The following is a 14,480-nucleotide window of genomic DNA, read 5'->3' as shown; positions in this document are numbered from 1 at the left end:
ACCGAATACTGATGTCATGCTGTCGATGATAGTGATGATGATGACAACAGCTGTTTGGACATGTGTTCGTATTCGGTTCTGCTGGCCTTCGAGTGTGCTGGGACTTGCTCATGTACCGGCCTCTGTGTTAAAGCTCCACTAAATTTCGATGCCGTTTCTTCGTCTTTGGTTTTCTCACGCTTAACTTGAATAAGTTTTCTCTTGGTGCACTATGCGGCAGTTCTCATAGTGCATCACTTTTGCGCGTACCAGATGTCGATCCCTATTTCATTGAGCTCCACATATCAGGTTTGTGGTCGGTACCTCACAGAGGTCTCTCTGTCTTGTATTGTTATAGTCGATTACTTCTTGATCGAGTCCACGTGACAGGCTGTTCCCCCGACATTTAATCACCTGGTTGTTGTATTACTTTGTGCATCACTGCACTCACCGTCATTAGTGCTCTGTTGCCGTCCATTGATCCGATTCTAAAGTGAACCAGTATCTTTTTCCATGTTTTGAAGTCCCTGTCGCACAAACCGCCAGATATAGCGGAATAGGTTGTGAAAATTTAAGATAGTACGTAAAAAGGAAAGCCAACGCAAAATGGATAACAAGCGCTCCAGTGATCGCCTTTGTGAGCCATGCCATCAAGTGTTGCGACCATTAGTCGTCATCCGTGGGACCCCAAAAACAAGGAAGCCCCTCGATCCAGCCGATATAACTCGTAAATTTGGTGTTAGTGACCCTCCGGGATGTTAGGACTTGTGAACGCCAGCTGATTCTCACTCTAGCTAATAGCACGGAACAAACTACAGGCGGACGCATGCAGCATTGAAGTTATCCACCTCAACTTTTGCGGTGCTTGGGAGTCTTGCCGATATACCGTGTCAAAAACACCTCAGTGGATTTCGTCGTTGCTCGGTATGTTTCCATCACACGTGTGGTCCCCCGAAGACGTCGTTTGTTTAAAACTGGATATCCTCAAGCCAAAACAATAAAGCCCAGCTATTTCATATCTCTTAACCTTTTGGGGTTATATATACACCTCTGAGGGGTGATTTCTCTTTTAACTCCTCTAATGTGGATACAAACTGTGGTAGTGGGTAGCCTTCTCGTACTACATCACTCACGTTGTTCAAGACGTCTGAAAGATAGCTATGTACGCCGACCTAGCACGAGGCACGCACGTTTCTCGGATTACATCTCCATAATGTCATGCTGTTGACTGAATCAAAGTGCTTTTTGACACAGGCAAACGAAGATAGTAGCCAGTCAATGGATAGGGTGAAGAACTAACCCACTCTTTGACAGCCGTGCTTTGCACTTTTAGTCTGCGGTTTCTTTATCAACCAATCTCTTACAATATTCGCCCACGAAACAGCTGTTTATTGCGTGGCCTATGATGCTCATCGCATAGTCAGCGGATCAGCCGATGCAACCATCCGTGTATGGAACGTCCGGACCAATGCAAACTGGTCTGTACAAACTTTACGTGGACACTCGGATGCGGTGCGCTGTCTCCAGTTGCTTCCCTTGGACGATGACAGTGGCACATCGTCTACATCGACTCCTTCCAGTCCAGATTGTTGTTCTAGCCCCACCAGCCCAACGTTGCTGAGTATATGGCAACCCCCCGAGGCTCTTCTCATTTCTGGCAGTGCGGATACCACAATCAAACTTTGGCGGCTCTCGACCACCGTCAAGTGGTCACGTATTGCTTGCACTAGTACACTTCAAGGTCACACGGATGCCGTTCGATGTTTACAGGTGAGAGCTGAAGGCTGTTTTTGGCTGTTGCGCGTAAATGCTGAATTTCATCGTTATCTGGGTTAATCATGAATGGTTCCGTTGTTAATCCTTACCATTCATCGATCTTCATGAACTATCTACTGATTACCTGTTCGTATAAAAGATATGCGATCACTTTGCGTTTAGATCAGTAATGCGCACAATGAATTAACACGTTGTGCTATCGATCCTTATACTCGCATCTGATAAGTCCTAAAGGGAGTGAAACACGCAGTTAACTGTTTTGTGGTAAATGAATCGTCAATTTCGCACTGCATTGGTCAGTTTTCTTGCCTAGTTATTGGTGTTTTTTTCTAATGAAGCTACTTTGACCGTTTTGTTCGAAGATAAGGTCATTCGGGCTGCGTTTACGATGAATCCAGATTGTCTTCCAAGAAAGTCGGGCCGTTATGTTGGCTTCTTTATAACTGTCTGTTTCACGCCTGATATTCTGCCAACTATGGCCTGACCCGTGACATCATTGTTGAACTCTTTTGGAAGATATTTCTCTCATATTGCGTAAACCAAATGAAAAAGGCTTATTCCAATACTGAGTACCCCTATTCCAAGTCTATCACATGGGAACCTATACGTTTTTCAGTTTCACAGTTGCCCTTCAGAACTGGTCCTCAGCCAACATCGACCAGTTAAGATGCTTGAGACTTTGGACAAACTTGACCATATCTTTATTTAAACATTGCACAGCAGGACCAAACTGGACCGAGGTAGGAGCGGGCACGGACGCTTTTTCGAGTGGGTATTCTGTGACTAAAGCTTGTCTATACATTCGAATTAGGTATCACTGAGTTCCCTTCGAAAACGGCTGTGAGGTCACTGGCCAGTGCCACAGTTTCCTGTTTTCTTACAAGGACGAGCGCTAGAAGAAGCATTGAGCTCGAGGTTCGCGTCCATCTTGTACTATTGGGATAGCATTAACGCACTCGTCCCGTATGTCAGAGGGCTCAAATTCGAACACGATTGGGGATGTGCACTTGTGACAGGCCTCTGAGAAATGAACCCAAGTTCAGTGCTTTCTCGCCTCAGTGTGGACCGAGCAAGATACGCGACTCGATTTTTGGTGCATTCATGCTTTCCACTCATTTTGTGAGATGATTGTTGGTAAAAGGCAGTTGCGGATCGAATCGTGGAATTGTATGATTCTTTTGCATCCGAACTGTAACCATTCTTCGGAAGTACTTCTCCATTTGTCCCATTTTACTATCGTCTGAAGTGTTCCCGGTTTACCTGACTTACAAGCTAGGCGCTCTTATTTGCACCGAAAACCATTTGGACCGCCATCGATTAGCCCCTCGGTAGTATCCAGCTTATCTTTCACTGTTATACAGGCTGAAAAATGCCCAAAGACGTTTCATCAAAGAAGGTCGAGAAGCTGAGCCACCCGAGGCCTTTTGCCCTTATCGGGGTTCATCGCATGGGCGATCGATTTTTCACTGGCAGTTACAAACGACTGACCTCAGAATTCCATTTCCGCAGGCTGATCGTACGCAGAAGCACATACCCGAAGTGGCTGTTATCTCTGGAAACAGGGGCTCATTGTGGAACACACGGCATCTTACAACTAAAGAGCGAGTGTGGTCGTATTAGAACTTGCTGAACGTTCGCACAAATGACCCTTAGCATGAGTGTAACATTGCGGGGATCTGAGACAACAGGTATTTGAAGAAAACTCCAGGGGTACACAATTTTCGGGTAAAAGTGAGCTCTGTTCAGCATCATAAGAGGAATTTGACAGAGATAACCAGAAAAGTGTAAATCAATTGAACTTCCCTGGGAATGGGACAACGGAGGTGAATCTCAATGCATACGTTCCTTGGTAGGAGGGACAAACTGTGTCTGGGTTTGAAAGTATCCTTAATAGAAAGAACCATAACACTTCTCTGAATACTAGCATAAGTTGTAATAAAAAGGATAAAAAGCGGTCAAGTTTTAACACCCCTTTGGCGCTTGACTGCTATGCCACGCAAAGGAATCACAAGCTGCGAGATACTCCCAAGTTGCCAAAGTCCAGACGGGAGCAGTGGGGACCACTTCATTGTTGAGCACTTATGGAACCCGTACAACAAAAATCAACTGTAATCCCGAGTTGTGACCCGTTTCTAGTAAGATTAGCAGATGAAATTGTTGAAAAATAGGTGAACAAGTGAGTGGGTTGACGATTTGACAATGGCGTTGGTTTGTGAAGGTTAACGGTGAAATAATGCGGGCTATAGGAAACCACTTATTGCTTTGAAGGAATTGAGTACAGTTGCGTTTATCAAGCCCCAGCCTGTTTATCAGGTGAAGTGTTTGTAGAGATTACTGAAACACTCCGCTTCGCCAGCTCCGCACACTATATTCACTCTCCGTTTCTGATATCTGAAGCAGGTATGCTATCTTTGTTCTCTTTTGAAAAAGTGGCTTCCTCAAAAATCAGACATTTCCAGGCCAACTTCCAAGGTCGTTTTGGGAAGATTGATTGTCTTGCTGTATACGTTCTGTTCTTCCCCACTCACAGCCTCACGATTCTATTGGTCCAGACAACATCTCAAGAGAAACGGTATGTACGAATGTGAGGGACAATAAAATAGTCTGTGAGGCTGAGAAATTGATGAACACAGTTAGTGAAGGGGAAAATGAAGCACATGTATGCATGTGTGGTTACAGATGTTCGAGTACCATAGCATGCTATTGATCTATTTATGCATTGTTAATAGTGAAGAACTTCCAAACTGTCCGTTCGGAAGTTCACATCGACTGTGTACTGCTCACTACTTAAGACTCGCCCTATATAGCCATACTGTCAGCACCCACTGATTCAATACCTGTTTTTTGTTTAGGTGATCAGCTTGAACATTACGGTACACTGGTACTTCCGAACTCCATGTATACGCTCACACAGACAGTGATTTAGCATCTATATGCACTTTTCTGGTCTCCGATAGCCAAACTTCAAGGTCAAGCCACTCGCTTTGCTATGTATAAAGAGTTGTTCAATTGCCAAGGTCAACGTGTGTGCGTGACTGGCACACAAAAAAGCAATTTTTCTGCCCATCTTTTCACTCACTCTCTCTCTCTCTCAGGCCGACCAGCAGAAAGTACTGAGTGGTTCGTACGATTGTACCGTCCGAATGTGGGATTTGAAAACAAGCATGTTACGATGCACATTCCGGTTAGTTGTCCACCTCGTTTTATGTTTTTTTCTTCGTTGAACGGTGTACTGACCGTTGGCTGTACCGGCAAGTTCCTCACACTTCACTCATCGCCATAATTGTTTAGGAAGTTCTCCTCAAGGATGCGAATCTTGGAAACCCTATTTTTCACGCTATTTCCTGTAACAGCCTTTTCTCTGTAGCCTACGCATGCGACGCGTTTTTTATTCTTGAACATAATGCACCCGAAAACTGGGCACTATAGCGACCGGAAGCTGTGGCGCTCTCTCGTGGGAACTTAGGGCACGGTTTGAGGTACACTTTCGTAGCTGTATAGCTGGAGTAAACACCAATTTGTATGAAGTGACACATCGCCGCGTTAAACAAGTAAGAGTAATAGAATAACACTCCAGGGTCGTTGTCGTAGATCGTTTTGTCGTCGAATAACTCTGATGCCACTTTCATTTGACTCTTATTATTAGATGGGCCGAAACATTCACTCAAATACAGAACTCCTTCACCGTAGGCTTCTACTCGGTCTCGGAAGAGACCACTTTTTGATTGACCTTTTCGAATGGTCTCTGGAGACAGCTGATACACGCCAGGCTTTCATATCGAATTGGTTGTCACGATAAGCGATGATAAAACAGAAAAAATGTGCGATGCATCAAACAGAGCGACTGAAGAACTGTACCAGATTGTTGCCAACTGAGCTGAATTTTGCTCGACATTCATGAGCTGCCCTGCATGCTGATCGGTGTGCTCAGAAAAAATATTTTTAAGAATCGTCCAACTGTAGCACCCTTTCGGTGCCTAGCTGCCATACCACACGAATGAGGCACGAGGGCTGGGATACTGTCAGGTTGCCCAAGCCTAGACAGGGGAAGTCGAGAGGCAGAGATCGGATTCGAACCACGGACCTTCCGGTCAGTAAATTCGTGCTTCATCCACTTGGTCCATCAGAAGTGGACCCGTCACCTACATGTCCAAGTTTCTTTGTTTTACTTGTCTCAAAAGCCAGTCTGATACAAAAGCAGTTGTATTTGGCATTACGATCATCGCGGGAACCCAGATTGCCTATAAGGTATTGTTTCTCACGAATGTATAGTTTCAACTCTCGATTTCATCCACTGTTCTGCGCCAATTGTTTTTGCTGTAGGCACCCTCTAGGCTAGCAGTAGCCTCTCTAATACGTTTTGTTTTCAGAAGACTTGTTCACAAAATCGACCAGCTAAAAACCCAACAGTGGATAACTTTGCCGAATAGTACAGATGAAAATGATGGATTGAAGGCTATGGGTTAATCACACATGTAACAAACCGCAACTGTCCAGGTGACAGGTCGATCGTAATACCTGAAGTTTGAAGAATCCAGTCGATTTCTGTCTCCTTGGTTATTGTCTTCAGCAGTTGAACTGGTTATCGGCCATCCAGCGACTGTCCATCACGTTTCTGCTTATCGATTATCGCTTACTGTTTAAACTGACTGATCCGCTTATTTACTGTTGTCCGCTTCCTGGAAACTGGACATCTACTGAGTCCATTGAATTGAAAATCTCGTCAGGGTGCAGTTAGTATCACCCCCGACCTCGGTTCGGTTCATTACTGTCAGTCACTTCTTGTGAGTGACGCGTTTCCTCTCTTCAAATGTCCATTCAACTCGTCCCAACCCCCAATAATTTTTTGTTTCAGTAACATTTGTTTGTCGGCAAACTCGCTACTACTTCGTCAAATTGTGAACAGCATTAGTTGAAGTAGTAGGAGTGCGTTCCTATTTCTTGAAATCCGAACTCGACTGGGCATCGAGAAAGCGTTTCGATCTAAAGAGGTACCTTACGGTTATCTGGGGCGAGATGGCTCAAGTGGTTAGAGCGCGAATTTACTGACCGGAAGGTCCGTGGTTCGAACCCCACCTCTGCCTCTCGACTTCACCTGTCTAGGCTTGGGCAACTTGGCAGTATCTCAGCCCTCCTGCTTCCTTCGGGTAGCATGGCAGCTAGGCACCAGAAGGGTGTTACAGCTGAACGATAACGATTACGGCTATCTCATCCTCGTTGGGAATTTCCAGCGAAGCGTATCTCACGTAGTGTCCGAAAGATTCGAACCCATGGCTTTCCGATTATCGGATGAACTCTATACCGCCGTTCGGACAGGAGAAGGTGTTGATCAGTGTAATGAGCTCTCATTTCGGCAAATATTTTCAGGACGAAACTGTCTACGCCATATTCGTTTATTGCACTGCTCTTCAGAAGTGGAATGAAGTTGCGTTTGAGTGCATTCCAAACGCAGCTTTTCTCTTTGTCTTCTGAGAGCGCTAGTAAATCTGGCTCTGTGCTGACGTTCGTGTGAGATTTTGCGGATAGAGCATTGGTTCTTTTTTCTGAGGAAAAACGAGGATATCCTCAGGCACGGATCATGTTTTCAGGTATGTGTTTCGCACATTCATAAAGGATCCGCCTCTTTGGAGGGTTTTTGTCAAATCGTCTGTCATCAGACCAGTTGCACGTTTCACTACTGGTAGTGCGCAGTGAAGTTCAGGCTTTCACCCAGGTTTGGTTTGGGGGTCGTTCTGTTGACTAGAGTTTCACACTTAATTGTGAATTCCGAGACCATTCCAAGGTTCGTCCGCATCGGCTGATTGGTTCTGGTCTAGTTAATCCGGGTAGAATTCTCGTTCAACCACGCAGACTATATATGGAAGTTGCCAGTTTTTAACCATCGGTGCCTTCGAAGCATTGATTGGGTCTAGTGGGAACATCGGACGAGCAATGCTTGTTAAGACATGCACCACGCATGGCAGAGGACCGTTCGCTTCGCAGATCCCTTTTCGCCCCCATCTGTACCGAGTGGAAACGACCGAGAGGTGGAAAGCACTATATATTTATAATGTACTACTCGTAAGGCTGCTGAAAACGTTAGCCAATAAACTGAGTCAGGTCAACATCTGTAGCCTCCTCGGATAGATACTCTGGGACTCAACTCATCAATGGTTGATGACCCTGGTAGGAGTGACCCGATCGCGCAGTCAATGACGCTCATGCATCAAAGCAATCGTCTTCAATGCGTTGCACATCAGTTATTGACTTAACTGAACATTACATCGCTCGCAAGGCCTTGGTGTATGCCCCGAGCTCTCCCGCTTTCGGGTGATTGAACCTGTAGCCGCTGGTGCCAGTGTACCCATGGCACATAGATTGTGGCTAATAAATTGGAATTGAATTTGACTTCTCTAGGCTCTTACTAGCCATTGTTTCCTAAATCCTCGATGTCAACAGGTCATCCAGACATGTATGAAAGTGACCGATCGCACGCCACTACTCACCTCTGCCGCCTCGTGTCCAGCGTCATGTTCAGTGAAGCATTTCTTGTCCGAATCATTTCAATGATTGGTCAAAAAAGTGCTCTTGCGTCCTCTTGCTCTTGCATTCTTGGTATTTTTTTCGATAGAAGTTTGCTGCATTTGTGAAACTTTATTACAAGGTCCAAGTATGGTAACTGAGCTTAAAGCACCTTCACTATGGGACGCCACCAGATTATGAACTTCAGATGATACTTCGAGTGCTGTGTACGTGGTTTTATAGAGTGCGTGCAATTTTCGAGCTGAGGCCCCTTTTTGAGTAGGCTTTGTGCTGTTCGTCTTTCCAATCCCGTAAGGACCCACAACGGTGGAAATACTGACCACTGTTTGTTTGTACTTTCTCTGCAAGCACCAAACAACTGTAGCTTTGATTCAGTGAGAAATGAATCTTGTCAAAAAATAGCTGACACCTTATCCATATTGAAGACCCTTCGTTGTCTATAGAGGAAAATGTTGATAGCTCAGGTAGCGTAGATGGTCGTTGGCTTGTTCGCTGTGCTGCAAACGTTTCATCACCAATCGAGGTGACATCATCAGTACGTTATTAGGGAGCGCAGTGGTGCGTAGCGGTGGGTCAGTGGTTGTGCACAACCGATAACGCAGTGATGATGTCACCTCGATTGGCGATGAAACGTTTGCAATCAAATTGCCAGCTCAGCGAAAAAGCCAACGGTTACCCTTCGTTGTTTTCTTGTCAATCCCTAGCATGTGAACCTCTTTTAGCGGAACTACTTTAGCCATAGTCATAACTTCGATTGCAGGCGTAGTATTCCCCTTGTCATGCTTCCTGCTACATCGCCCGCCTGTTTTAACTGACTCAGTGGTTAAGGCGCGAGATCGGTGGTTTGTATCCATCTCCGGCATCTCGATTGTTCCTGTCTAGGCTGTGTAGCATTGGTAGGTAGGGCGTAGTGTTCCCCTTGTCATGCTTCCTGCTACATCGCCCGCCTGTTTTAACTGACTCAGTGGTTAAGGCGCGAGATCGGTGGTTTGTATCCATCTCCGGCATCTCGATTGTTCCTGTCTAGGCTTGTGTAGCATGGTAGGTAGGTACCGAAAGGTTTTTACAGCTGGGCGGTTATTTTTTTTAACATTTCAGCATTGTCAGACAAATTGTCGCATGGTGTTTTGTAGGATTATCCTCATTCAAGACTTTTTAAACGTGGGTGGGTTGCATCTGGAACTATATTGATTTCTGTTTGTTCCGAGATGTTCTATGCACGATGAACTAGTTACGCGTTCCGAAGGAACAAAATCTACCGATCGGCTCGTTGAAACGGTTTGTGGTTAAGACCCTTCCTATCAACAACCGCAACCGATACCCCATTCGCACTGCGCAGCACATGAACCCTTTTCAACAATTTATGCTATTGGTTGCCTTTGTTCTACCTTCATGGTCCCTGCGGACACCCTTGATTCCAAGACAAATTGAAGTCTTTACGTAAAGTCAAAGCTTTTCTACGCATATTTGTCACTCTTGTTCCACAGATCACTTGGATTCATTGCCCCGGAATCCTTGCTATCTGATGAAGCCTAATTAGGGCTTATTCGGCCCAATATTGGTTGTGGTCACGACTGCTCACCCGCTACTTCGTCGGAACCATCAGTTGGTTTAACGTTTGTCTTTCTAAACAGCGGTTAACATACAGCACGTGTATGCCAATGTTCACGAAATGATTAACCCTTGATGAACACTTTTCAAAACTCACGCTTCGAAAACTGCTAGTCCTCCAGATCCCCTTAATGGAGAGTTTCTTTTCTCGGTGTATTCCAACCATTAGGTCGAAAGGTAGAGTTATGAGTACTGTCCACCACTGCATGTGATATCCCTATTCGAATCACTTTTGGACCGTACCCTGAAGTCCTGTTACCAGTCCGTCTTGTTTACTTCTCGCCTTCCGCCTCGTTTTTTTCCGCAGTGGTCATACAGCGGGAGTTATTTGTTTGACTTACGACGAAAACTTGCTCTACTCAGGTTCACTGGACAACACGGTGCGAGTAAGTTCCCATCTGTTCATTCCCTTATCTTCAATGTATTCGCCACCAGCATGAGTTGTTTAACACTAGAACTCCGGAGAAAAGGCATTGAAACTATTCTTCCCCAATCCTCAGTGCAGCAGGATATCCAGACGAGCTAAAGACATTCTGGGAGCGCGTGAAGAGCTCAGTTGAATTGTGCGCATACTTTTGTTAAGCTCTTCAAAATAGGGAATAACATCCAGATCCAGAACCAAAGGGACATCACTTGTCCAGTAGCCAAACTCATGTTGCCCAAGTAAACAGCTCGACATCTCGCAAGCAGAAATAGATGGATCCACTGGTTTACAAACGATGTGTGTATTTGAATCGTTTAGCCAAAACTGTTGCCTGATCGACATTATCCTGTGGGACTTTTGTGTGCGATAGTAGTCACTCCACTTCTCGTACAAGGTGCATAGCTATCATGCTGCTCGAAGCGAGCACGTGAGCTGAGATACTACCAGGTTCCTGAAGCCTAGACAGGGGCAGTCGAGATGCCGGGGTTAGGTTCGAACCACAGTTCGATCGGTTGGAAAAAGTTAGTTCGCTCTTTAATTAGTGATTTTCCCCAAGCTCTGCTCCCTGAAGAATCAACGCGAATGTCGTGTTCCGATGAAGGACATTAATTCCGTACGGGGGCCAGCCGTCCCTAATAACCAAACACCACATCATTTAGACGGATGTGTCACGTGCAGGACACGGGCCAAACAAAGGCGTGTCCAGATTGGTCAGAATGCCAGCCAATCCGAGTCAAGCACCTTTGACTCGACGCTTCTCGCCCCCTCACGGAGATTCTAGCACGACCTTGTGGAACACTGTGATTACCCTATAAATACAGATATAACGATTCTCCTTTTGTCTCCATAAAGGGCTGTGTAGAACTACCGTGCTTTTTTATATACCATAGTGGGCGGAGCAGGAAGCCAAGGGACCGATACAGAGATGCACTACCGTCCAGCAAGTCACAAATTCATCTACCAGCAGTCACTACTGTAGCCCCATGCCTCATCGATGAGCAGTTTGTTTGTGGTGAGAAGAACGAAAACGAAAAGGAATGTCTTGACAGTTTATGCGAAACCGTGATGCTTCAGAATAGATGCACTTGGGCCGTATACTAAGCCAGTGCTATTCACCGGATGGAAACTTGGAGGCTACGCCCACCTTATGAGTCCCAGTAGGACGTAACAGACATCGGGCTTTTCAGCAGCTGTGTGAATAGTTTTGGGTCAACAGTATCTCGGCCTTTGTACAGCACATTAAGTTGAAGCTTACTCTGTGTGGTTCAGCTGATTTCCAGATGATTCTCTCAAGTCAATTTGCAACTGAGTGCGTAACTCCGCTGATGTATACTGCGATGGTCAAGTAGAAATTCCGGTTGACAGCAACTCGGGGATTTCGCCTACCTGATGAGCTCCAAGGGGAACGAAACCGGCAGTGGGCTGTTGGATAGTTTTCATCAACATGTTGAATTGCGATGGGTCAAGATAAGTACTTCAGGTGTCCGTACACCTTTGAGACGCAACCTCGTGGGCCTCTCCTGAAATTCACACTTCCTGGTCGTACTTCATTGTGCAAAGGCTAGAGATGCTATCTCGATCCAGATCATCCTCCTAGAAGCCCCTGTCGCAGACAATAGTCCTCGTACATTAACAAAATGACACTTTTGAGTCATCCGTCGTCGATTAATTCAAGTTGCTATAGAGCAGAGGTGATTCGGATGAGAAAAGGGAGACGCTAACTTTATTATCTGTGTTTTCACTTCCCTTTTGATGCTTCAGCAAAGCGTCCGTTTGTTTCTAGATTTCACTCAAACGGCTGAACTACATACACTGGTACAGCATTTTCCGAATAAGCATAACAGTTTTACTGGTCAACACTGGATACCTGTGCATACCAGGACCTGATGTGTTGCAGCTTGAAACCCATTTCCAGCGGCTCCCATGTGATAAAAACGAAAACCACACATTGTTCAACCTTTTTTCCCCCTTGAGACTGTCAATTTCAGGATTCTTTCCCCCTACTTTCTTCACCCCCGCTTCATTCCGCAGGTCTGGTGCTTATCCTCCGAAGCATGTCTTTTCATACTCTACCGATCGGTCCTTTCATCCAGTTCCACACAGTTCTGGCTTACCCCGGTGTCCAGTCTCCATTTGGATCGGCTACGTGGTCGACTACTCATCGCACACCATGACGGTATCATTTTAACATGGCCCCTGCCCTCCCACTCCCAACTAGTTGACGCTTACGCACAAGCTGTGAACGGGGAGCGTGCCTCGTTCCCCTGGCAACCCGTGGCGGTCTATCTCACCGAGCATTTTGATACCAATGGCGTCTGTTCCGGCACGGTTGTCCGGTGTATCGATGGAGATACTTGGCACATTGTATGTGGATCAGATGACAAAACACTGAAGGTCAGTTAGTTATTTCTTCCGGTACCTCATCAGCCTTTGTGATGAAACAGTTCGTCATTGTTTTATTCTTGTCCTATGGTGCGCAATGGAATGTTCAACGTGACACCTTGTGTGTCCTAGTGACTACACATTTTGACTATAACATGTGGTACTTGTACCACAGGAGATAAATACTTAATTCCTGTTCATTGGCTATCAGTCCATGTGTTCGTTAACCAGAGCTGCATTTGTAGCTCAAGCTCTTGACTCAAATTGTTCACTCCCATTGGAGGTTGTCTAGTTTCTGGATGGTGGCCCTGTCACATTCCTGCCCTGTTCAAAAGCGCACAAGCGGACCTGCCATACGTTGAATGCTCTTTTTACTGAAATGCTCTTGGAGAGAACAGAGAAAAACACCAGTCTGAAACGTCCTGTGTCGTAAAACTGACGCAAGTGAGAGCACAAAACCACGGCACAAGTCAATCGGGAAACCTATCAGTCTTGAGGATAGAGCATAGTCATTTGGTGTACAGCTTGTCCAATCATGAATAACTATGGTATATGTATCGACCGATCGGTCGATGATGAGCTTGCTCGAGGTATGCGCAACACAGGATTCTGGTTCATTTGGTGTACAGCTTGTCCAATCATGAATAACTATGGTATATGTATCGACCGATCGGTCGATGATGAGCTTGCTCGAGGTATGCGTAACACAAATTGGATTCTGGTCCAAACTGGGAGATGAGTGCCGCTCATCGCAAGATTCCTTTTCATGTTCCATTGCGATTCGCGTTTTGTCAAAACTTACGACCTTTCCTGGGTATCCCTAATTTTCTCAAATAGCAACCACGTCAATATATTCGATTAAAGTCCTCTGATGGAAAGAGGGGCTTCAAGCGATGTGTTCTCTGTGGTTCAGCTGATGTTCTGAAGCGGACATATGCCCGCTAATCTCGACTAATCCTGAATAGTATACGAATAGTATACGAATCAGAATTCTGTATCGGCTTCATCGTCTCTTGGTGGGAGTTTCTATGGGAAGCCAGGCTGTTCATATTAGTTTCACTTTATCGAATGAAAGTACACATGTTCACGCTGCGCACCGAATCATCTCACCAAAATCTCTTTGTTTCGCGCATGATTCATCTGGAGAGAAGTCTCACAAAGAAAGAAACCGTATATTTCAGGTCTCGCGGTTAACTCTCTGTGTTTCCAGTGTCACGTCGTTAGTTCGATTCTCACACTTGCAAGTTTATGAATAAAACATTGTAGATCTGCATGCCTATAATCTATGTCGTTAGTTCGATTTCTACAATTGCAAGTTTATGAATAAAACATATTGTAGATCTGCATGCCTATGATCTGCCATCAGATCGCTACGAATGAGTGGCTCAAATGGGATCAGGGCCACAACCATGAATTGGTTAGCGGTGTCAGTAAGAGGATGTATTCAGTATGAAATTAACTGTTAACTAGTAGCCCTTCATGTCCCATACCACACTGACCCTCTTCTCTCACAACAGCCAATCCGTTATGAAACATAGTACAGTGAACATGTTTATTACTCCCACACTAGTACGGACTTGATAGAAACAGGGGAGGTGGTCTATTCCCAAACTTACGAAAAAGTGCCTTCCTGCCTCAGGATTGTGCGACACCAGTGCTGCGGTCGAGGGTCAACAACCGAGGGCAGATCAGTGGTTATTTCTACTGATTGCTGACCAGTTCGCCGTGCTTGGCAATTAGCTTTCCTTTTTTATGGGAAAACAGCTGTTTCTGGCTTTTGAACGAG

The 14,480-nt window shown here is 45.5% G+C and overlaps 2 protein-coding genes across 2 annotated transcripts in view; one reads left to right on the top strand and one right to left on the bottom strand.

Annotated features, from left to right (window-relative positions):
* T265_01771 (hypothetical protein) overlaps positions 1 to 14,480 on the top strand; it is a gene marked incomplete at both ends in the record, with an annotated part of 41,982 nt that overhangs the window by 13,846 nt on the left and 13,656 nt on the right. Inside the window, 4 exons of the mRNA XM_009165861.1 lie at positions 1,364 to 1,749; positions 4,851 to 4,939; positions 10,196 to 10,274; positions 12,344 to 12,706. Of these exons, the coding sequence (XP_009164125.1) occupies positions 1,364 to 1,749; positions 4,851 to 4,939; positions 10,196 to 10,274; positions 12,344 to 12,706 (917 nt within the window). The remainder of the gene's footprint in view (positions 1 to 1,363; positions 1,750 to 4,850; positions 4,940 to 10,195; positions 10,275 to 12,343; positions 12,707 to 14,480) is intronic.
* Positions 10,385 to 10,567, bottom strand: T265_01770 (hypothetical protein; the record flags this gene model as incomplete). The annotated part of the gene is made up of 1 exon (XM_009165860.1): positions 10,385 to 10,567. The coding sequence occupies one exon, from the start codon at positions 10,565 to 10,567 to the stop codon at positions 10,385 to 10,387; it is 183 nt and encodes a 60-aa protein (XP_009164124.1).

Source organism: Opisthorchis viverrini (assembly GCF_000715545.1).
Source record: "Opisthorchis viverrini unplaced genomic scaffold opera_v5_19, whole genome shotgun sequence".
NCBI lineage: Eukaryota > Metazoa > Platyhelminthes > Trematoda > Opisthorchiida > Opisthorchiidae > Opisthorchis > Opisthorchis viverrini.
This window is presented reverse-complemented; position numbering and strand designations above follow the sequence as displayed.